This window comes from Patiria miniata, unplaced genomic scaffold (genome assembly GCF_015706575.1).
Source record: "Patiria miniata isolate m_02_andy unplaced genomic scaffold, ASM1570657v1 HiC_scaffold_30, whole genome shotgun sequence".
NCBI classification, from domain to species: domain Eukaryota; kingdom Metazoa; phylum Echinodermata; class Asteroidea; order Valvatida; family Asterinidae; genus Patiria; species Patiria miniata.
Window position 1 is genome coordinate 5575054 of NW_024037070.1, and position 25438 is coordinate 5600491.

General features: G+C 40.0%; 2 protein-coding genes across 3 annotated transcripts in view; both read left to right on the forward strand.

The window, feature by feature from the left end:
- The first annotated feature begins 270 nt into the window (after positions 1-270).
- LOC119739208 (heterogeneous nuclear ribonucleoproteins C1/C2-like) lies at positions 271-13095 on the forward strand. Of its 2 annotated transcripts, XM_038214054.1 has the most exons (6): positions 271-418; positions 4449-4564; positions 8929-9262; positions 10325-10403; positions 11288-11409; positions 12371-13095. In XM_038214054.1, exons 3-6 carry the CDS (start codon positions 8938-8940, stop codon positions 12496-12498), a joined length of 654 nt encoding a protein of 217 aa, XP_038069982.1. In that variant the 5' UTR covers positions 271-418; positions 4449-4564; positions 8929-8937; the 3' UTR covers positions 12499-13095. The 2 variants fall into 2 exon arrangements, with proteins under 2 accessions (XP_038069982.1, XP_038069980.1); XM_038214052.1 differs by lacking the exons at positions 271-418; positions 4449-4564 and adding an exon at positions 7225-7244.
- A 2300-nt stretch (positions 13096-15395) lies between these two features.
- LOC119739319 (zinc finger protein ZFPM1-like) overlaps positions 15396-25438 on the forward strand; it is a 29573-nt gene continuing 19530 nt past the window's right edge. Inside the window, exons 1-2 of the mRNA XM_038214204.1 lie at positions 15396-15559; positions 17240-17429. The gene's annotated coding sequence lies outside the window, so the exon portion shown is untranslated. The remainder of the gene's footprint in view (positions 15560-17239; positions 17430-25438) is intronic.

Below are 25438 nucleotides of genomic sequence, written 5' to 3' on the forward strand. Positions count from 1 at the left end.
GTTACTGAAATGTTTCATTGTTGTAATAAATTGTGTTAAACAATTTTTACTGGAATCAACTACTTCCATCTGTTTTCTTGCTATAAACATTGAGCTATAAAAAGGAGGCTAGATAGAACATGCCAAGTACAACCATGGAGGTAGCATAACTTAAGGCTACAGATAGAACATGCCAAGCATATAATATGAGCGCAATACAACTGTTAGTTGCGATCTGACCTACTACATGTAATAGGTGAAACAATGTCCCAGGTTATTTTATGTAGGTGTCCCCCCGTGCACTGTGCCAGACGCTGTACTTGTACTTCTGCGCATGCGCTACACTGTAGATCGTGTGCTTTTCGTGAGTGGAGCTGGGAGTTTTTCGACGAACAGAAATTTAGAAAATTGTGTTTAATATCGTTGATTTTTGAAGCTGGTGAGTTTTTTTATGCGTCAGCAGCCTTGTCTTGTATCATAGCCTATTTTAATGGTTTCGTAGATGCGTAGGTGGTTTTATAAATGGTGGAGATTAAGGTAGAAAATTGGCCACATGATGAGTGTTAACGATGACGTCGTCGATGGACGATGAACGTGCTTGGTAAACGTGTGAATGCGGCAGCCGTGAATGCAGTGAAGCTACACTGCGTGTTGCATTCTGGGACATCCTATAAACGACACTTTTGTTATTGACAGTCGAGTCTATGGTAGGGGGCTAGGCCTATAAATAAATTGATCGTATAAATATCCATTTGTTTTTGATGTGGTTTGTAGAAAAAGACATAGGCCTAAGAAACATTCAATTCAAGTTTGGATTCCCACGGATTCTGCAAATGCCTAAGCAAATGCTTGGAAAGCCGAAGAAGAATTGATTAAACTAAGCAGGGATTTTTTTGCTTTGGGAAGAGTTCCAATCTGGCCACCACTTATGAGTTATTCACTGCCGAACACAATTATCTTCACCTCACCTTGTGTTTTCATGGTCGATAAATCCAGGCATTAGGCTTGGGAAAACTGAAAACATGATCGACTTAGTCTGAGGAAAAATGTGGTGTTTTTTTTTTTTTAAAAAGAGCACATTTTGGGTGCACACATTGTTCGAACAGCCGATAGGCAGCTGCAGCCAGTGGCAGCCATATTGAACTTGAAGAGTCTGGAAGTAGTGCACTTGACAATGCACTAGCCAATAATATGCGATATGGCCTACCTCATGAATATTTCATTTCTCATGAATATTTAGCTTATTCAACAGGCACCTTAAATATATCAAATGGACCCGCAACGGCAATAAAAGCAGATAAAGACTCGTGTGTTTAATTAGAAAGTTTCTCGCCCTCCAGGTTCGATTCCCAGCAAGACCAATGAATGGTCGTAAGTGAAGGATAGGGGTGAGAGTCGAGAAGGGAAAGTAGAGGAAATAACGATGTAGGACAAAACTTTTTGGCACTCCTAAATTTATTGAAAAAAGTGGCGGCCGGATATGTAACTGTTTCCATTTTTTTGTCCTTGAAATGTGTACATTTAATGCAGAATGAAGTGTTGATTATTTTGCACACCAATTCAGAGTGCAGATTATGACTGAAATGCTTAAAACTTACATTTTCTCCATATCATTGTCCTTAATTCTAGCTCCATTCTATGACCACGGCCTACCCACATGACCTTGAAAAGTTAGGGAAATTGTGGCATTTTTCCACGGGAATCCTTCAGCCTGATACTTGGCATGCATGTTCACTTGCTCAAGTATCCCAAAAGTGGCATAAATGATAAAAAATACCACACAATTACATTCTAGGGCTAGCATCATACCTACCTTCAAATGGTCCCACAATGTAATGCAACATAGGGTACCTTCACTGCACATTTTTGAGCTGGGAGTTATCTGTAAAAATGCCCGGGGGCGTAAGGGCCTTGCATATAGCAAATCTTTGAAAAGTGACCTTGGTTATAAAATATTTGGCAATATAAAATTGGAAAGAATGGTGCATCCTGACGCCACTTTTTTTGGTTGTGTACAAAGTCTATGGAGAGTCGAGTGCATTTTCGAAGTATTTTCTAACAAAATTGGAAATGTTTCTCAGTTCCAGATTCATGTCTTTTCAACATTTTTGCAATGACTGACCTTCATTGAGATGAAAATGATGAAAAAAGTGGTGTCAGGATGCAACATTCTTTCCATAAAATTGTTCCGACTTTAAATTTCCCAAATCGTCCAAAGCCACCCACATGTAAGCCAGCAAGGTAAATGGGGCCTGCTGAAAAAAAAGTACAAGTCCAAGTCCTGGACCTGATGAGTGTGGATCCTTGGGCCAAAATGTTGAACACAAAATAGTAGCAGTGGCAATCTTTGAACCAAGCAACACTGCAAAGCCATAGTACTTGTGGTGGGGTATTCTGCATTTGTGCAAAAATACTTGACTCCTTGGCCGTCTAATAATAGTCGGACTTTGTGCACAGTTATCAAGTAGTTTTGCTGCTCCATGTGTCATGTAATTGTATAAAGGTAAGATACATGTACATGTAGGTGATCGATTTTTTAATGCATGTAGTTATTATTTGTATACAAGTTAGCTGCAATGTTTATTATGCTAAGTTTTTGCTGACCGTTTAAATTTTCTTAAGTGTAGGAGGAATGCAGTATCATAATACCACTTTTTCCATGTATTTCACTCCAATGATAAGTTGTTGCAAACTTGTTGAAAGAACAAAAATTAATATGGAACCATGCAGTAAATTCAGTTTTGTTTGAAAATAATTTGCAAACTCACACGACTCATTGTAGACTTTTTATCTAACAAAGTGGTGTCTGAATACTATATTCTTTCTCATGTTATAAGTCATTACATTAGCCTATGTAGGCCTTGACTAATGCTGAACTTGGACTGCAGTCGACTATCTGTTCCAGTTGCAGTGATTCAGGTGCTGCATTTCAAAATGTAAGAAGAGGTGACTGGGGGCTTGTTCTATGGAGCTCGTAAATATGCCCAGTATACGAAGGAAAAAAAGGATTCCTGCAGAGAGGTTACAAGCCATGAGAGATTTGCTTTTGGCAATCTGAAAACTGATACAGTCAACTCTTTGTTGATACAAAGTCTGTTAATACAAATTCTGGTTAAAGCAAACATTAAGTCATGGGTCCCGACTGTTTACAATGAAATGGGACCGATGCTCCTTTTTAATTCTGATGTAACAAACGTTTTGGCTAGGTCCGACTGAGTTTGTATTCACGGGAGTCGACTGTACATGTAATGATGTTTTTGTATGCTTTCTCAGATTATGAGGCAACATATTCAGCCCCATGAAACTTGGCCCTTGTACAAATGTTTGTAATGTATGTGTAAATTTACAGTGATTTATCTCATCCACCTTGTCGAATTCGACTAGTAAGGAATTTCCAAGAGTACACGTATACCATTTGTGTTGCATTTTGTTGGTCTTGGAAGTTCGAAACGTCAGCAACAACTTAGTTACCCCTTACAGATGTGTTAAATGCATAGAGCTATATTAAATTACTAGGGTGCTAACTTCATTCTTACGCGCGGAGATACTTTGAAGCCGTCCTGTGCGCAGACGTTTTGAATTCATGTGCGTGTTTGTAGAACATAATTAAATTAGATGGAGTGGATTTTGAAAGTCTGCTCTAAATGTAACGTGCAAGAACAACATACGCAAACAACTTAAGCACGCCATGGCGGTTAAAAAACGTCACAGCAAAAATCAGCTGCAGCAGATATGCGCACGCGTTTGCGTTGTTTGCGCAAAGCAAAATGAAATGCTCTTGTACTGATTGTGCGTTTCGGTTATGAGCGCATCACCTTCAATAATGCACCTGTATAGAATACAAATGCAGATATGCAAATAGCCGTACAAAATTTGGAGTTTTCCATAGGTTTGTGCACAAACATGGATGCGCCCAGCACGCATCACTTTGTACATCGAGTCAGCGCTCTACAAATTTAATATAGCTCTATGGTTAAATGGCACTAGAAGTTCCCGATCCGGTATGCCCCCTGCCCACTGCGCATTCAGACAACACCACGTGCGCCTTACCAGTACCACACTGTTCTAGCTGCAGGGGACATTCAACACTTACTTGCACCCATGTCCAACTTCTGTGCACACATGTCGGACATAAATTATGGCTGTGATTGGTCGAAACGCTGTGGGGTGGGTCATAATGGATCAGTCTTAAAGACATTTTTGTCTTTATAAGTTATTCAAATAAGCTGTAATATACTCTTATATTTGTAAATGTTGGAAAGTTTTGGAAATTAAAAAAAATAATCACAAACCAGCTGTGTGGAACCTTTCATTTGTAGTGTTGTGTGTTTTTATTAAAGTTGTTTTAAAGATATTTCCAAACTTGCATATCTGTATTTACATGTATGTCTACATGTAGTTGGAGCCTCATTTTTCTGCTCCATGCTGACATTTTTTTTCTTCTGTTTTTTCATTTTTTAAACTTGCAGTTTTGCTGTTTTTTCAATATCGTCGTGACATTTTTCTGCGACTTTTTTGGTGACGTTTTTGGAGTCATTTTTCAAGACCTTTTTGCAGACATTTTTGACATCCCTTTTAAAAGACGGTGAGTACTTTTTTTTATTTTTTCCCCCCTGAAAATTTTTGTGAAGTGTTTTTTGTAAGTTTGTATTTCAATTTTTGTTTTTGAAAATTTTGAATTACGTGGAGGTGATTTCTTTACGAAAAACCTTGAATTGGGTTTTGCTTCCCAAAGATTTTATTGGAAAGGCTCATCCGAATGTCTGACCTTTGCCCCATTTTCAATATACTAACTGACTTGTAGTCTGCCAAAACGTTTTGTTGCATCCTCTTCAGCTTGTGTAATTTCAATCCCAAAATCGGCCTAGAATTTTTACACACCGAGCGTTTAACCCTAACCCCCTAGGCCCTATTACATAGTAGGAACCATCCTCGGTCTTACAAAATCCTGCAATTGCCACAATGTCAAAATTGGATTCAGCCTCAATCCTCCGAAATCATCTGTTATTTTCCAATATGTTGAGGGGTGACCATTACCTCAATCCTTCAAAACAGTCGCTGTTATAAATGGGTTGAGGCAGCGCTGATGATATTGAGCATAGATCGGGGGCTCAGTTATGCGTGGCTGAACATAAACAATGCAGGGTACAGCCTACGAACTCGACACAATGCATCCTCCAAAATGAAGCAACAATTTTTTGCCATTCATCCTCCATCCTTTTAAAAATTCTCCAAAACCATTTGTGGGATTGAGGGTTGGGGTTAATGAGTTGCTATCACATTTTCATTTTTTTTCTACATGTATTGTGGGCACACAAGTTTGTCCAAATTATGAACAGAGCAACAATGAGCACATTATTTTGCTAAACAGTTTAGTTTTTGGCGGGCGTCTGGATGTAGACTTGTAAAATATTTAAAACGGTGGTTTGTCATGTGTACATGTTAACATTTTCAACCCAACTTGATAAGAGAAATTCCTGGATGACAAAATGTGGTACGAAAGTGTATCAAGTATAAAAGGGTTCATTAATCCAACCAATATCGTCTTGGGAATCTTGTAGTATCCGTGCCACGCGCATGCACCCGTTTTCGCCTTGTGCATGCAGCGTGCATTCAAAACATTGCATATTGACTCCAAACCAAACCAAATTTTTGCCAGTACTGAGTACATTGTTGTATACAAGATTCTACCCAACTTGTGTGCATCTTCATGGCAACTCTTTTGTTGAATTCAGTTCGTGTGCGACTGAAAATGGACCGTATTTGCCTACAGTAGTAACACAAGCATTTTTCAAGGGGAGATAGCGGTTCCCTCATACATGTACATGTAATTAGTGGTTTGTCACTTTGTTGTGATAATGCCCTCTTGCGGCGGCAGGTGATCACGATCGCAACATCTTTACCCAAGACTAGGGGTTTGGGAAATTGTGACTCGGCAGTTCATTCTGAGCACTGTTTAAAACATGGGCCAACAACTATTTGGGGGTTCAAGTTCCTGCCTTTAAAACTTGGGGAACGGGTATTTCCATCACAAATTTTGTGACATTTCTTTGAGGACTCAAGTTTGTCAGATTGTGATGACAGATTTCATCATCTCTAAAGTATACGTTGTAGTCATTAGGCCCCCCAAAAAAGTATTCGGTTTCTGGTATGCGCGCGTGTCGCCCTAGCCATGCGCATCAGCAAAATTAAAAACTTTTTTTTTTTCAATGTAAGATGATGTCTCAAAACCGCCAAACTTGCTTGTTTGACAGGAACCCTGCTGCTGCACAATTTTAACGTGTTTTTTTTATGGGGGGGGGGGGGGAAGTCAAAAAAAGCCGCGTCGTCGCACCACTTTTGGGGCAAGCTCCATGTACCAAAAACCGGAGGCTTTTTTTTTTGGCCTTATGGTAAAAATGAAAGTAAACAGAATCAAGCACCGTTGATGCCATGCGCCTACATTCTTCTCCGAAGACAGGTTTGTGCACTTGGAAGATGGAAAATGTGCATACACTTGCACAAACCAGTCCGTGCATATGTGTTAGAATCTTCCAGCGAACTTGAATCCTTGATCTCGATTAGTCGATCCAGGGCAACAACAGTGTGATATATACCTAATGCCATGGTCCATATCGCACTCCACGTATTGCGCTATTCTAAGATGCATGCGCTATTCCTACTGCACGCACGTGTAATAGGTGAACTGTTGAAGAGTTCGTGTAGGACAAGCGTGTTGCATCTGTGCATCAAGTTTGCTTGAAGATAAATTTGTTATCCTGTTCGTGCTCGGGGGGAACATGGGATAATGTAGTGCGTCTGTGCCCCATATACCACACGGCCTTCCGCCTAGTGGCATGTGAGACACAGATGCACTGCATTATCCCGTGTTTTGCTCACGCTAGTGGGATATTAACTTACTGTCCTACAAACTGGCTCTCGTAAATTAGTTGTTGGCCAAGCACTGTTCTGCTGTACACACATCTGAGCTACTGCTCGCATGTGTACTGCCTTTGGAGTCAATACAGCTTCACTTTCTCATAAAAATTATCTTTGAAGTAAGTTAGTTTTGTTCCATCAAAACTAATGCGGGAGGAACCACCACCAAATTAAAGAAAGCCTTAGTACCCCGTGCTCTGAAACACTGAGCGCCCTCAATGAAAATGCAATAAAAAATAATCTTCATTTTGCTGAATCTCTCCATGGTCTACACATAATCAATCATTCTTGAAAGCAAGGTTCACAAGCTGTGCACTTATGTGCAATTTGCAGTTCCTTCAGACATGGTAAGTTTAATTTTACAAAGCACACCGTTCATTATTTATTGTTAATCACCCATTGGCAAAAACTACAATCACAGAATATGATTTTTAATTTACTGTAGCCTTAGTCAAGGCATGCAGTGGTAGTGTCTGATGATCAGTGCCACTGACATATACAGCAGCCACGCGCTATGCACTCGCACGTATGTACTGTTTGAAACGCGAACAGCGACCCCAAGCGGCTAGGCTACAATATGCAAATCAGGTGGTGTTGAATGAACGCCTGTTTACATCCGTGGGCTTTGGCTGATATTTTTCTTTATTTTGTCACTGGATTTCCAACGACGACCCAATATGCGAATAAAGATGAGATTATTACTCAGTGCTTGGTCGTGGAGGCTCATATTTTACATGGACATCGAGCTAGCTCTTCATTCTCCAAAAAGTTTGGAGTCCGCAGACCAAATATAACTTCATATAAATCCAGCGACAGTATAACATAAATTATGGTTATGGTTGTTCCAAGACATTCATTCAGCCCCACCTGATTTGCATATTGTAGCCTAGCCGCGTGAGGTCGCTGTTCGTGCTTCGAACAAAACGTGTAAGTGTATTGTTTGCGACCAACCATCGATCATCAGACTTTATCGTCGAACACCTCGACCAAGGTTAAATTTACTGATGCAATTTAAAAACAAAAAGTAGGATGCTTACAGATTGGATGCCAAATTTATTGACCCTGTGCACCAGTTTTGGCCAAATTAGTTCTAATAGCCCAGTGGATGGAGAAAGGCAAACATACTGAGTGCCTATTCAAATCTTTGCCAAAAGCAAAACCGGAATAAAGCTCTTGTTTCATGTATTGAATGAATTATTCCAACCACTGTCCAGTGGCAGTGTGCAAAACATGTATGCATGAATATTCTTTGGTACCTACTTGTGATGGGGGAATCGGAGATTTCAAACTCTGGCTATCCTTTTTTTGTCCGAATAAGGGTCATCCGATTTCTCCGAAAGCTCGCATTCAGCTCACAGTTACGCCAACAAAAAGTGACGAGTGAGGTGTCGATGCAATGCCTTCCTCGATAATTGGTTAAATAGTGTTGGACTCAGTGAACACTGGGCTTTATACAAAAACACTCCAGAGCTGTAATGTTTGGGGGAAAAAAAGTTGGGAACTCTCTGATCAGTCGAATGGGCAGGCTACTCATGAACCAAGAAGACCGCCTGCGAGGAAATGCAAAACCTTACAATCAGAGACCATGGAGCAAATTGGGGAATGTCGCTGTTGTATTCTTTAGCTTGTGTCACAAAAATGGAAGGCTGAAATTTTTGAAACGTTGGTTTCGAATATCCGGTTTCCAAAATCCAAACCGAATAGTGGAATTCAAACGAATTTTGCAAATCTGGATTTTAATCCCACCACTATAGCCTTCTCGAGGTCACAAAAGTACCTCTTCAACAATTTTTTTTTCCTGTAATGGTGGACAAGAACAAACAGATCAACTGTATAGAACTGTACAATTTAAGTTAACAGGTGTGCTTGCATGTACCATAGAGCAAGGACAACAGTCTGTTGTCCTTGCTCTATGCATGTACATGTTCTCCTGTCTGGCCTGTACCAAAATGTAATGGGGGTGTTAACAATCTAAACTCCTTTTAGTCTGGGAGGGGCTTCACTTTGGTTTCCTTTTGAACACTCGTTTAGGATCCAACAATGAACCGCTACTACGGTGGCAACCCCGGCTTCGGTTTCAACCACGTGGGCTTTAACCGTTATGCCGCCCCCCGCCAGATGTCCACCATCAGCAACAACACCAACAGCAACGACCTCAAGTCCAGGGAGTCGCGCCTCTTTGTGGGCAACCTGAACCCGGACTCCCTGACTCAGGACAAGCTGGAGGAGATTTTCTCGCGCCACGGGCAGATCATCGGGATCTCCCTGCACAAGGGGTTCGCCTTCCTCCAGTACAGCACGAAAGAGGAGGCCAGACAGGCTTGCAGAATGGAGCAAGGGAGAGTTCTCAACTTCCAACCCATGGGTTCGTATCTTTTTTTTAGCCTTCCTTTCATAGCTACAGTTGTGTATTTGAGGGTAATTTGGTCAATTTGACCAACAAAGAACTGTGCGGGGCATAGACAGGCTCTCAAATAAGATCCGCCTTCATCTAGCTGGACACTGCTACCGGCACACAGGAGAACCAGTGTCTGGATTCATCCTGTGGACACCTACACACCAGGGGGGAAACCAAGAAAAAATACCCACAACCCATGTGTGAAAACCTTGATGTGGAAATGGCAGACCTGCCAGTCCTAGTGAACGACAAGTCCTTGTGGAGGGTGCTCGCCAATGCTCCTGCCTCGGCTGCCAAATGATAAAATGATGATGATGATGATGATTTGAGGTACTTGTGATGGACCGCAAGTCGGCATCAGTCGTTCGTCACATGACAATCACAAGTCATCCAGACCCAAGTCAACTCACAAGCTATTCAAATTCTTTTGTTACTGTTCATCTCCTGTTACTTGTGACTGGACTTGTGAATTAACTTGGGATTTATCTGTGACCGGACATGTGATGTACTTTTGATCCAGCACACGTATCTCGACTGCAGGAATTTGGGGAAAGAATTTAGCATCTCTGTGCCACTTTTTTTCCACCATTTATCATCTCAGTGAAGGTCAGTCAATGCAAAAATGTGGAAAAAACATGAATCTAGGACTGAGAAACATTTCCAATTTTGTTACAAAATACTTAGCAAATGCACCCAACTCTCCCTAGACTTTGTACATAACCAAAGAAGTGGCGTATGGATACTACATTCTGTCCAAATTTAGATCAATGCCAGCTTCCTAGGTAGTTATGCCAGGAGTTTTCCTGAATCGTTTAGAATCCTGAATCCTTGAGCACTAAAAACAGAGAGGCTAGCATTTTGAAAATATTTGTAAATTTAGAAATAAACAGCTGAGTGGGTGAAATCTGTAATTAGATGAGTTCATGGTACATGTATTGGGTGGTAGTCCACCTCACTCCAAACTTAATCGGCCAATTTTCACTACCCCAGGAAACTTCCGACTGAACATAAAATGTTTCTCTCTTGCAGATATCAACATAGTCAGTGATCCGAATCCAAACCGTGCAAAAGGCTTCAAGAGAGTTCAGAATCCAGCATATTACAACGGGTGAGAGGAAACTGTTGCAGTTGATAATTAGCATTTCTTTTGCTACCTGCCGATTTATTTGCTCAATTCTTTTGACAGAACCGGTTACGAAGGCCACTGGGTTCTTGTTCACTGTTAATGTGGCAGGCATATCCAAAAGCAGACTTGTTGGTGGCGGGATGTAAACTGTCCTTTTTTCTTCCATTGTTAATGCAATTTACCAACACATTCATTCAGAAACTATCTTTAACTTCAGAATTCAAATTTAAATTGCATGTGTCTCTCCCCCCCCCCCCCCCACCAAAAAAAACACACATTAAACTACTGTTTAATTGTAAACATAGTACAACATGATTTGGCAGTGGCTAAAAAGAACCCAGATTTCAAATATTTCCTGTGAAGCACTGCAGGTAAACACAGGATTTTCACCACCACTGTCAACTCTTTTTTTGGCTGGACTCGAAGGTCCAGTCCATTCACAGTTCCCAGTCACTCTGAAAATCAGGGAAAATCTGGAAAATGAGTTTTCCGTTTTGCCAGTTGGGAAAAACTCAGGGAATTTGACAGTGACCCAGAAAAGAAAGTTTTTTGGGGCCAGTTTTGTCCAAGTTGTGTCCATTGCAACTATTTCTCATGGAACTTTGGAAATTTCTCGGGAAAATATCAGGGGAAAAAAAAACCTCAGTGACTGACTATTTCTGAGTCAGTCTGAGTGACTGAGTCACTGAGTATAAATAAAGTACTAAACTGAGAGTTTCGGGTCCGGGTCAACTAGGCAAACCTAGTCTTTTTTTGTATATCGAATCACGTTTGTTTGCCATTTTCAAGCCAAGTTTTGTGCGGAGTATAACACCTTTGGGCTGTAAACTTGACGGGAAGCGTTTTGTTTTTGTCCCATTTGCCAGCAGCGGGTATGTCGACCCAGCTACTCTGCCACTGATTCCAGCAGCCGGCCAGGCAGGTCCCCCAGCCGCCAAGAAGGTCCGACGCTTCATGGAGAACTCCCAGATGGACACAGAAGGCGATGGTATGTCGCGACAACTCTTTTGTTATCAATAAAAGTTTGATGTCAAATACCACTTTTGTCACACACCACTTTTGATGTGACAATCTCTTCAGGCACTCATATTCACATAATCACATTGTGATTGCACATTCGGGGAAAGTTGTGACATCGCTGTCCATTAGAAAACCTGCACAAATTTCTTCTTGATTTTTCATTCTATGAAGGGCGCTGTTTCTGTTATAATTTTGTTACGCACAGTGAAGAAGACAAGATAACTCGTACAAGTTTAATACTTTTGAAGTGACAGCACAACTTGACCCGAATTCATGATCACAACATCATTGTTATTATTATTTATTTATTTCTGGTAATGAAACCAAGGATTCCTTAAAAGCGCCCCAGGCACTGTAGCTCGCAAGCCTGAAGAAACCTGTACAGAGGAGACAATGAGAAGAAATTACAGTTTTTAGAGGTGGGAGGAAAATTCCAGAAGAATATTCTGGGGAAACCCACGGAATCAGGTACGGACTGAAAACCCAATCCACATATTGGCCCAGGCGGGATTCGAACCTGGGTCACAGCAGTGGAAGGCGAGGAAAGTACCGCTAGGCCAACCCGACTCCCCATGAAAATGTGTGCCCATTTTATATTTTTATTTTTGAAATCTGCATCCCTCTAAAAGGCTTTCATAGTGGGTTGCTTTTTCCCCTAATGCACAAAAAGATAATAATTTGAAGTAAATTATTTGAAGTTTGTACAGTAATTATTCCATAAGTAAATGTTGTCGCATGTTTTTTCCGTTCAGCATCTCTGAAGAAGTTTTGTATTGCTAGAAAAATAAGCAGAAAAAACACCCCCAAAGCCCACCTATTTTTTATGAAATTTGAAAATAGCATGGACAGAGCAACTGTACTCTGGCCGAGGCACTGATAGCATTATAAAAGAATTTCAAAGAATACCTGAATTTTTTTTCTTGTAACAGAACCATCGTCTTGGACTTGCGCGTACTGCAAGGAGGAGAGCCCGACCTGCTGGAGTCTTGTCAAACACGTGGCCACCACTCATCAGACCCGCATCTACATGGAGGATTCAGAGAAAGTCTCTGCTTGAGGCAGACAGCGTTGCCATCTAAGTCTGTGGAGATGCTAAGCACACATGCTAAGGTTTTACAAAAAGTCCTGCTAACCATGACAAGATTAACAGGCTAAAAGTGAAATTTTAAGGTGTAGGGACTTTTCATGGAATTTGCAGAGTCCGTGCTTAGTAGCTCCGTAAAATCTTCGAATTTTTTTTTCAATGTCACACCCTTTTGTTCTTTGGAAATTCATACAGAAGCCATTGTTAAGACTGGGATATCGTTTGCCTTGATTCAATTCAGTTTGGAGAGTTGTCTCCAATAGATGCATTGCATGGCAGCAATCTTTGAGATGCGTGCTGTTGTTTCACGGGAATACGCATAAGTAGACAACTTGTGCTTTTATTTGGTTTCGAATTAAAGGTTGTGTTCCAGTAGCTCACCCGGATCGACTCGGGTAAAGGCAGAGGGGTTAGCCACAACAGCTGGGCTAATCGAACACTCAACCGTGGGCCATCACGTTCCTCTCGCGATGTCGGTAGCAATGGTTGAGCCACTGAACTGACAAAATGCCTGTTACGCACTGGGTCTCAGATTGAGATGTACTGCTTGTCCGTCAGTTGAAAAAAAAACCACAAAGTTGGGCTGGAATTATAGCCTCTAACGTTGTTATGAACTTAATAAATAATCACCTTAAGACATCAGTAAAGTTGATTTTTGAGTCCATATTTGTCCGTTTCTTGGAATGAACAACTGATGAGTGTGACGTATTTCCACCAGTGAATCTGCTCCACGAGCAGGGTCTGTGTGTGGTGGCTGACCCAGGTGAGCCCCGAGAATGACGTCGGAGCTAATTGAACGGCACAGGGGCTACCCGAGTTGATACGGGTGAGCTACTCGAACGCACCCAATATAATGAAATATTGCAAAGATAGCTGCTGAATGCAACCGGTCTATTGTAGGCACTGTACTTCAGAAATTCCTACCCACATTCCCTTCTGACACGGAAGGGAAATCTGACACTTTTTGTTAATTGCTTGCTAAGCTTAGAAAAACTCAACTTGTGTTTGTCTGTGCACTTTGTTGGTCTTTTTAACGTTTGCGTAATTCTAGTTTTCCTTCCAGCACTCTTTAGTTTCTTGGGTAACAAAAAAAGTAACTTAGTTCGTTTGTAAATTTGTCAGTGAATTCAATTCTGCATTACCACTCTGTATACATGTATCTGTATCTGTGCTATGTAAAAAAAAAAACACTTCACTTTTGTGATTTCACTATGTTTGTAAATTGATCAGGCTAATTCTGCTGAAAACTTGATTCACATGTTTAAATACCCACTAAGATTTCCACACTTGTGCGTACTTTCTGTATTTTTGTAGTTGTGTGTCGTATACAAGATTCTTGTTTTCTCAATGGTATCGTTAACTGAAAAACAGCAGTGGATTGTTTCAAAATCGTATACTGACTTTCCAATGAATGGCTTTCTGACAATATAACTGTGTGCGTATAATCTGCAGCAAAATCTAAAAGTTCGCACTAACTGAAAGTAAATCACGAGTCTGGGCTCCGTGCACGAACAGAGAGGGCGCTTTTAAGTTAACACTTTCGAGCGCCCAGTGGGACACGTATTGCACACGTATTGCACAAATTTATGCATGAGCAGGTCCTTCATTTTCCTCCTATCAGAATGTTGTAGGCAAATTGCTTTTATGAAAGAGAAATGTCACGCCTCAGTTTGCAGTAGCTTTACATTTCTTATTTCTATTGAGTTCGCAGCCATATAATGTCTTAGATCAATAAGGTTTTACAAACTTATTTTGCGAAAAATTGAGCAAAGAGATGTTTTTGGGATTCATGTTTCAGCAGTGGTAAGATAAGGCCTGGATTTTGAGTGGAATTTGTGGAGGCTTCAAGTTTACGTTAATTTTGAGTTCATTTTAAAGAAATCTTGGGAAATGTGTTCAACTTGGAAAAATTGTGAGTCGAACATTGGCTTAGAAAAGTTGTGTTTAAAATGGAGATGTGTGGGTGGACATTTTCTTTTTTTCAGGAAGACACAATTTAGCTTGTTTTCATTTTTGTTTAATTAAAATGAATAAAATTGCAGCATATTACATGTACATGTACAATAAATTTCTGCGTTTCGTGTTTTATTTTTTTTTGTTCAAAATGAAATATTGTCATTCTACATTGACGTTGATCATATGCCCCGCTACAGCTCCATGGTATAAATATAAAAACACTATACACATGTACATGTAATTAAGTGCACAATTGTTGATAAAAATAGAAACATCAAGTAGACGCTCTTAAAGGGAATGTTCAACATTTGCTTTTCTGCAATTTTCAGAAATAAATGGATTTGGAGGATGAGTCTGTTATAGCAAATATTGTTTTGGGTTCGTAGACGCTGGAAAAACCAAGAAAACCAATCATATTCTTGTAGTCTGGTTCCCTTGACCCCACTTGAGATGAAACGGAGCAATTTATAGACTGGGGAATTGTAAGATCAGAGACTCAGTCTAGCTGGCTTGTAGTCTTCACAGGTGTGTAATCAATTGCAAAGAAAATGCAGACGAACTAAATATGAACAATTCGGAGCATTTTTTTAAAAAAAAAGCCAGTTTTCTCCAACGCTGGTCGGCCGACCAGCATTGGAAAAATACAGTATTTCTTCAAAATGTCAGCACACCAGGAGCCACAACTTTACAGGATGCTTTGGACTGTCATTCCCTAACAATCCAGTAAGATATTTGATGTTTGCAAATGTATCTTCTCTTTAAATTATAAATATTATATTTGGAATGTGTAGTTGATGTTTTTATTTAGTTTCCGCAACATGACCTGCATATCTGGGAAGCACTAAATTCCAGTTACTGCAGCGGTCATGTGATATCTGCTGAAAATCATTTTGCATTTGATTGCGAACTATTGCCGTGCGCCCTCACTTTCCGTGCAGCGTGACATCGACATGTGTAGCGCATAGCACGTGTTGCTGCAAGAACGTCCATGGCATTATGTCAAAATGTACACAGCTTGTCGCGGAAGTGGACCGTTGGCGACCGGACTCGGGACCGAGATGAACAAACTGCTGTAACTGTAAGTTGATGAATGATGGTTCTTTCAATGCTTTTATAATTCGGCAACAGTAATGTGTTTTCCCATTTACAATCCACTAAGTTTGACGCGACTTAGACCCGTGAACGTGGCGTAGTTTACAAGCCACGTTCACGGGTCTAGACGCGACTATTCGCCGCCAGCTCGACAGCAATGTACGCTCGTAAATGTAAAATTCAGGGTGTCCAAAAAATAAATCAAAACCCTGCTCTCTTCTTTACTTTCGATGTCATGCGTATAACGTACGGCTGTCTTCCAGACACTTCAATCAGTTTTGACCGGCTACTTTTATAGCTCCATGCTTCAACCATGGAGCTATAATTTTCAACTTAGTTCTGCACGACGTGTGCATCCGAAATGTGCTCTAAAAACACATTTTGCCTAGGCCCTAATTCTTTTCGCATTTCCAGAGCTTCCTGGATTCCTCTTGGGTAAAATCACAAGGTGAGATGAAAATTGATGTGTTTGGCGGTAGGTAAAGTGGTGGCCCAGTATGGAATTTTTACCCTAATTATGTTAGTAAATGATTTCAAACACATAAAGTGACTTTTCCTGCTTGTACAACAGTATGTATCATACATTCATAGCCAAATGTTTAGATAAGTCCCCAAAAAGGCAAAAACATTAAAGTGTCTTTTCTTTATTATAATATGCTTTCTTGAAATCCATGGCTTTGAAGGATTAAAAAGAAAAGAAAAGAAAGAAAGTCTTAGAGCCATTCATGCCATTTGGCCAATAGTCTGGTTGCCAAGAGCCAAATAAGATCCTGATGTTGAATACTTGGGCAACACTGAGTATACTACGCTGGCAAAAGACAAACCCAGTATAAAATTCTGTGCACTTTTAAGGAAAATAAGAAACCAGTTTATTTAGTGACTGTTTTATAATGTCCGAAATGTCCTCTTGAACGTTCTGATGGTGCAGTTCAAAACAAGCGTCTTGCCTAGATGAGGCAATTTAACGATGGGCGACTAAGCAAATTGCAGTTCTCTTGCAATGAAGTCCCAGATTTTGTTAAGGCACAATGTAGAATTTAATTTAAAGTTTGAGTAAACTTGTTCTAGATAGTGTACAATGTCACCCATGAGTTTTTCTATGCAGATTAATTGAAAACTTGTGCATTCTACTTGTGCTACAACTAGACTGCAGTGGATTTTTTTTTAATGCAAAAGTACCTCTGATTTACCAAAAGAATGAGCCAAAAGTTTGGAATCTCGAGATAACAAACTCCAAAGACATCTCATCAGATCCAGAGAATAATATACTTAATAGATTTGAACTTTATAACCTCAGTGAACCAAAGTTCTTAGTTACTAGATAAAACTTGCGCAACTTTGATAAGGTCGAAAGACCTCAGAAATTTATCACAAGTTCTCTTTCATTTTTTTGTCTTCGTCTGTTTTTCCTTCTTTTCAGGAAGAAAGAAAAAAAAAATTATCTCTTTCCCCGGATGGACTTTGAAATAAGATTACTCTTGCGGGGCGCACCCTATCTGAATTTCCACCAGATGGTATTTTGATAAAAAAGGTTAACAACAGGGCCACAGCCAAGGCGGCTTATCACTGTAGGCCAGAAATACATGGCGCTGATAAGGATCATTGATAAATGATAATGTCAGAATGCTGATGGAATAATATAGTGCTATTGATCCTATCATTGCAGCTCATACAGTACGCACACACACACACGGGCCGTGGCAAGGCTAGCAGTGCTGTGACATGAGCTCACGTCCATGAATACTCCGAGAGTTCCCAGGTCCACATGCACTGTTTGCGAGTCTGTGTTTGTTGGCAGCTGGGCCCTCCGATAAAAAAAAACGAACTTAATCTGTCTGCGGCCAAACTCAGTCGGGGTAAGTTGCATTTTCTTCCGTTCTCTTTAACTGTTCTCTTCTTTTTCGGAGTTGTCATTGGGTATCTTATTAAAAGAAAGACTGAGTAATTAATGTCCCTGAGTTTTCTCTCTCAGAATAACCTGAAAACGTTCTGCCCTAAGACGCATTCTTGGACTAGATTTTCAAAGTGTGACTGTGATGCAGATGGATTATAGTTGAAAAACAAAATGTGTCCCCCCCCCCCAGCTGTTTCATATTTTTCTTTTATCTCTGGATCTGCTATTTTCTAATTGGAGCATCAGCTCTTTTTTTGGTGGGAGTCGAAGTTTAAAAATTGAATTAATTTTTGTACAAACAGTCGGTGGTACAGATGTGCAATGAAGGAGGTTCATAAATGGCTTAATAAGTACAGGCTGATGTTAATTTGCATTTCAAACGATTATGTACAATGCAAGGAGTACACTGCGTTGGGTATTTGGACCTGCATTTTTTTTTTTTTTTTTTAACCGTATTAATTAACTACATGTACATTTCACTTATTGAAGGCATTTTGAATGTGTTTTACCTGCATGTTATAACACATCATCCAAGATTTTTTTAATTCTTTTAATATAGCCTTTCATTTTAGCGATAAACTTTTCATCAAAGTTGGATTACTTCAATTTTCTAGATTTAAAGATAAGTTATGTCATTGACAAAAGTGTTCTGTTGGCAAAATTGAGTTTTCTTTCATACTGAATAGATGTTCCCTACAGATTAAAAACATTGACATTTTTGACAGTTGCTGCACATTAACTTTTAAAGGTAATATACAACATTTGCAAACATAAAAAAAACTAACAAATTATTATGAAATACTTTACTTACCGGTACTTGAATGTAAGTGAATAGTAGTCTCAAGCATCTAGTGAAATTATGGCATCTGGTGTGCTGTCATTTTCAAGAAAAGTGGAAATTTTCTATCAAAAAATGACTTTTTCAAATACTGCCTCCAATTTACCAAATTTAGTTAGTGCGCATGTTGTTTGCAATCGGTTTCATGAACGGGTGCAAGCCAGCTAGCCTGGTTCCCTGGCCTGACAATTCCCCGACGTAGACATATATAGTGCTCTGTTTCATCTTAAGTAGGGTCAGGTAACCAGACTACAAGAACATCTTTTCTCCTTGCTTTTTTTCCGGCATCTATGAACGCAAAACTTTAAACAGAACAGTGTATTTGCTATAAAATACTAACTACCAAATTCATGCTTATACATGTAAGCCTGTTGCCTCTAACATTAACTGTCTGGGGGAAAAAATTATTTCATTGTTCCCCAAAATTTTCTGTGAAGACAAAAGCAATATGACCCATACACCAGTGGCATTAACAATAAAATGGAAACTTGTACAGATGTGAGTTGCAGGCACAATTTTATTCATAATCATTCATTTCTTTTTGCATGACTGTAAGGTACTTAATAAATTAATGTAAGTAGGGTAATTGTGAATTTTTAAAGCAAGTTAAACCATCCCCCCCCTTAGAAACATTGGAATATTTCATATGACGTCATGGCAGAATTTAATACTCCAACTTATCACTGAATCAGATAAATACTTGTTTGCAGTCAAGATAAATTTTATCTGAAAGAGAGTCACATGTTTCAAGCAATTCTCAAGATCAGCAAACTTTTGGAACCAAATATAGGCTAAGGTTGGAATCTTGGTTCATTGGCCATCAAGATAGATGCTTATCCCATTTTCGGCCCTATTTTTTTTTTTTAAAGCTTGCCAATTGTGGTCAAAACTTCAAAATGTCTATTAAATACATGTAGTTCCAAAAATTCTTTTCGTTTTTTTTTTTAGGATGATTTTTGTTGTTTCCAAAAAGTAGCAGGAACAATTTCAAGTAAATTCAAGATTCAACAACAGTGGTTTTTAATTTTGAAAATAAACAGGAGGGTGGAATCTTACTACATTTCTCTCTTTTGTCCATAAACGTGGCATCTTTTATTCATGGCCCTGGCCGGCTGATTACCGAGTCTGAGTCATCAATATTTTTATCATCCCTCCATAATCTTTGCCAGGCTTTTTTTTTTTTTATAAACCGTACCCAACCCAAAGAGCGATAAAAGACACTTGTTATTTTCACGAGTACTGCGGACAACAAAAAGTCGCTGATAAACTTTATCTGAGGAACAGATAACTGAATCCTGAACAATCTCCGGTGTGTCTGTTCCGTGTGACCCTTGAACATTTGAAGCTACATGAGGGTTAAAAAGTTTGGTGGAGATACCCTGAAAAAGATTGTACCATTCAGACTTAGAAATATATACATCAACCCAATTTCTAGTGGTCTTTGAAACGATTGATATGGACTCTGTTATCTGTGACAGTTAGGAAGATTTGTAGCAGAGAGACACCTTGATAACAGTCGAGAGCTGGTACAGTTGGCGGGGCCTTTGATAGGTTGAACCTCTGGTCAGCGGACTATCTGGAGGAAAATGGAAGAAAATGTAACATCCACGACAGAGCCAATTAACCATGGTATCTAATTAATGATTCAGACAAATGATCCAGAACTCCTTGTCCGGAATCTCCTTGACCATTACTAGATGATGGATAAGATTTGAAAAATGCATAAATTTTCAGGTTTTATTCACTGAGCTCTTAAAGGGAGTATACAACATTTGCAAACATCAAAGGACAAAACTACCAAATTATCACAGAAATGCCTTACTGGACTGTTAGTCTCACTGCCTCATATCTCACTGCCTCATATTACTTGGCTTCCGACTTTGGTCTCCACAATGTAACTCACACAAAATTGTAAAAAAAGAAGTCATGCATCGTCATTAATTTCAGTAAAAATCTGAATGTATATCTGAACACTGCTGAATGTAGCGACATCCAAAGTGAATGATTTCTGTCGGTTTTTGATAGATTTGAAAAGCGAGCAAAATATCCTTCATTACAAGTAGTTGTACTGTAAAACCTACAACCTAGTTCAAATTTGTTGACACGGCCAGATCCCACAAAAAAAATGCGTGAAGCTCCAGAGAAGTTTTGATAGTTTCTGGTACATGTATAGTCATGGGAGAAAATCGGAGATTTCAAAATCCGGTTATGGCCTACATTTTTTCAAACCGAAGAGCGGTCAAACCTGATTTCATCAGAGGTTCCCATCCAGCCTGCAGTAATGCCAACAGAAAGTGACAAGTAAGGTATTTTGCCAGATTCAATGACCACTGGGCAAGTAACAAAAACACTCCAGGGCTGCAATGTTGAACAAATGGATGGGAACTGTCTGGTACAAATGTAAGTCGAATGGGCAGGCAATACCAAGAAGACCACTAGCAAGTGTGCAGTTACAATCAGAGACCATGGAACAAATTGGGGGATGTTCCAGTTGTTTTCTTTAGCCTGTGTCACACAAAAAAAGGAAGGCTTAATTTTTTTAAGGTTGGTTTCGAATATCCCGTTTCCAAAGTGAAACCAAATAGAGGAATTTAAACCGAATTTTTAAAAAAATCCGGATTTAAATCCCACCACTGGTTTCTGGAAACCACTTGAATTGCCGAACATTTTGCAAACATGTTTCAAAATGAGTGCTATAATATTGTGTGTTTCATGTGTTTGTGGAATGTTGTGGCTCACTACATTACTTGTACCAGTAAGAGTGTGCCATGTTGAGCTTAGGAATGGCTTATAGGATATTTGCTGCCCAAAGAACACTGAACATGAGTGCGGAGAGATAAGCCCCGCCGATAAGCCCCACGCCAAGCGGCGCTATCAGAAGATTGATCTCAGTCCCTTCCATATTTAGCGTGGCGAAATACTCCTCGCTGCGATTGGTCGACGGCGGGATGTGCAGATACCATCAGCGAGATTCGGATCCGTGGGATAGCGATCTTCCAGCGGTGCCCAAGCCGTTGGAAATAAATGCGTCTGACCTTTGTGTCGTAGGCCCTATCTCTCCCCATTTTAATTTCAGAGTGGTGTGCGTGATCGCACCCCGTGATAAGGCCGCCGCAGTCGCGCACATTAATCACTCTCTGCAATCTGCCAGTGTATATGAGATGATATTCATGATATGCCCCCCATGCATGCCGTGCATATAAGGGGCGATATATTTGTGGGTCTCCAAAAGTCTCGAGGACATTCTTGAAAATTTGCATGCAATTTCTGCACTTTGAATTGCCAATTGATGAAAATAATACGGCAACTTGGTTTGAGTTTTGTTCAAAAGGTCGTTGAGCTTTTACTACTAACGTTCACCATGTGTGTCAGTTGATACAAATGTAATAGCAAGGCCCCACCACCTGCATTGGCAGTGTTGTGTTGGTTTAAATATTGGAAATGTACCACTAAGTTCATTCTTGGACAATAATTAGGCCTATCCCTTTAGTTCTGAATCCTCAATTTTTAATATGATTTTTTAAAAACATTTTAGAGAGTTAAGGTTAAATTTCCTGGGCAATCGTGAAGAAGTGGGCAGTGAATTTTTGTAGGAGCTTGAGTATGAAACGCTTGAATTTTTGGGTAACATGGCTATAAAAAATAATTTGTGCTGAATAGTGTAATGCATTACTTGTACCATGTAGTACTTGGTAATTGTTTTATTTTATTGCATTGGTCTAAAAAATTTTAGGCAATGTACATACAGTACATGTAGGCATGTTCTTTGAAGGCAAAACTTACAGCGTTTGGACAATTACTTTTTAACCATATCGTTATTAAAATTCTCTTTTTTTTTGTTGGGAAGGTGGGGACGCTGATTTTGTTGTTTTGAACAGCTAACAAACTTTACTTTTGTGTGAGCCACATTTTCCCCCCTTTGGGCTTGTTTTGTTCTTGCCAACATGTAATCTAACCTGTCATTTATCTTCAGCCAATCAGCCTCAGGACCCTCGGGGAGCTTAGGACTGTCTGATCCGGGATTGGTGGCCCGGACTGATATCCACTGTTGGACGCTATCACTATCAGCCATACAAATTCACCATTCTGTCTAAAGGCCATTCCTTTCATGAAGAACCCCAAGTAAAAAAAAAAAATCAATTGAAAGGTTGAGATTTAAAGAGCTAAATCTGTATTAAATTGAAATATTCAGTTTTCCTGTTGTTTTTTTTCTTTTCTGACAGCCTTTTGTCATTTTCTTTAACCAGTTTGCATCGGAGGACATGAGAACACGCACTGATGGCTGTTTTTATGAGTTAAGACTTCAAGATTGCCTTGACTAGCTCGCCTCCGGGTGACGTCTAAACATGCTAATCACTCATGTCTTTTGTACACACACACAGAGTCCGTGAAGTCTGTGGAGGTGGACCGTGTGTTGATCTTGAATTGGCCGCTGTGCATGGCCTATTGTACAATTTACGCTACAGAGCACACTCCGGAGTATTAAAACATGCGGTTTTGGCAAGAAATATCATACAAATTTACATTGACATGACTCTTGCAAAGCAGTATTTGTGGCGTTTTGTGAAAATTTCGTACAGACTGGTTTATGTACATTGTACAGGGTGAGCCAGAATGATCTGGACCCAAGTTTACCATTTTTTGTGTGGTGGCAAATACCGGTAGAGTATATAAGAAAACTGAGTGTTTCATATGAATGGTTATTACCTTGTCTTCCACAGGAATTTTGATTTTTTTTTTTTTTCAAATTAGCGGCTGTGGTGAGGAGTTATAAAATGCAATTTTTTAGTTGAAGTGGCTCATTTTCCAGTCTTCACACAGAATTGCTTGGTTTTGCCTTTAAATGTGTCAGTAACTTCAAGTGAGTCAGTCACCATGACTAGGTTTTTGTTTGTTATTACACTGCTTCACATCAGTATGCGATTAAATTATGATTTCAGTAAGTTTGTTAAACCGTGGAAACATGGTAAAAAGTGTTTTTTAGTGCTCTTTGCTAGCGCTTTTCTTCAAAATGGTACAATGTACATATACATGAAACTTTCACCAAATACATGTATATGTCCAAAATACCAGCCTATAACATATCTTATTTGCACTTGGTTTGATAATTGCTAAATATTTGTTAATATTTTCTTTAATTTGGGTCTAGATCATTCTGATGGCTGTTTTTATGAGTTAAGACTTCAAGATTGCCTTGACTAGCTCGCCTCCGGGTGACGTCTAAACATGCTAATCACTCATGTCTTTTGTACACACACACAGAGTCCGTGAAGTCTGTGGAGGTGGACCGTGTGTTGATCTTGAATTGGCCGCTGTGCATGGCCTATTGTACAATTTACGCTACAGAGCACACTCCGGAGTATTAAAACATGCGGTTTTGGCAAGAAATATCATACAAATTTACATTGACATGACTCTTGCAAAGCAGTATTTGTGGCGTTTTGTGAAAATTTCGAAATTTTCGGCGAAAATATTCCCGGCGCGAAGTGGTTAACAATGACATTGACAGAAATGGGAAAACAGTCAACAGAGGGCTGGGTGGCTCAGTTGGTAGAGCACCCGTACACTAGCGTTCCGGAGTTCGCAAAGTTCACAGCCCGCTCCAGTCAATTGCTAAGTTCACCTTTTAAAACATCATCAATTACAGAAGGAAGGTGTAGAAATGAACTGTGCTGTCTCCCTAGTCCCCCCCCCCTCCCTCCCTTGGGTCAAGCCATTTGAGAGAAATCTCCAAAACCTTTTTCTGTCTGGGTCTGTTTTTTCCCCTCCCCCTCCAAGTCCCCATGATTTATGGGTCAGGGAAAAAGCCAAGCCAAACATCTTGATTAAGTCCCCTGCAAGTTGTTAATCGTCCCTAAAACAGCGTGTATTACACGCTCCCCGGCCCTTGCTCAATCCCGGGGACAGGTCTTTTAAGAGCAACAGGATGTTACCTGGAAGTTTGTATTACCTTATCGAGAGGACCAGCTTCCCTCCCCTCTGTGTACCCCCCTCCGCTAAGTGGCCTGCCGAGTTAAGGTTGACTGGGCCCAACGATCTTGTAAGATGACACCGGGGGGATATGAATGAATTAGAAGTGGGACATGTGTGTCACACCAGATAGCCGAGATAAGGAAACTCTGCCTGTGAACTGATTTTTTCTCTCCCTCCCCGTGCAGTGCAGCTACCGGTACCCGCAGCTAGCAATAGTCAGCCGACTGCGCAATTAATTTGCCGCTATTAACCCCGTAATGTCAACGTGTAAACTTGGTCAGTTTGTGAACTTGACGGCCGTCCCTTGTGGGTTTGATGAAAATCAAGGGAATAAAATCAGGGTACTGAGTGAAACTTCTGCCAGGTGACCGTTGGGGAGGAGTATTTCCTGAGATCGATGAAAAGTCTGTAAACATTCACTCCATAAACCTTCACAGTTTCTGAAAAGTCTGCTTTGAAAACTCTAAAACAACCCAAAGATAATTGCAGGACAGAAGAACTTGGTGGCTGTAGAGCTGACATTGTTATACATTGTGAAGTTTGGGACATTTTACACAATGCAAAATTTAAAAGTTCTGATTCACCACGTAAAGGGGTCAATCAAGCAACTGGAGTCCTTGTTGCTGATTGGTCAATCCCATAGCAACACATGGGTTGCTCACATTCATGGGATAATTAAACAAGAATCAGGTCCAAACTTTTCAAGTAGAAGTTTGATATTCATTCAAATATGAGATGTACCGGTACCTCCACCTCCATTGTTTCCTTTTTAACCTTTAGCCTAGTCCTTCATTTCCCCCGAAAGTATTCCTCTTTTTTAGGTTAGAAAACTTCTTTTACGTGATGGAATTTTCTAGACCCGCGCATGCATCCCAAGTAACTACATGTATATTAAGATTTGCTGATAAAGTTTTTTTTATGACGCATGGTCCCACTTGCATGTCATATTTCATGTACTGTAGTCCATGTACAACTATCCTAATGTTCTGGGCTGGGCGTGCTGTTCACTTTTATCTAATCTTCTTTCCCCAGCTGGTGAGGCTAAAAAAAAAAAAAAAATTCCTTCTCGCTGCTCACAAATTTTCATATCGCTGATAAGCAGGGAAAGCACTGATTAAGTCCTACCCTTTTCAGGACTAATTTTAAGGGCACATTGTCCG

Bases quoted from the DNA above. Each gene is read 5' to 3' on its own strand.
- LOC119739208 (XM_038214052.1), top strand. The intron at 9,263-10,324 runs GTTCGTATCTTT...TCTCTCTTGCAG, and splicing joins TCTCAACTTCCAACCCATGG to ATATCAACATAGTCAGTGAT. The intron at 10,404-11,287 runs GTGAGAGGAAAC...CCCATTTGCCAG, and splicing joins AATCCAGCATATTACAACGG to CAGCGGGTATGTCGACCCAG.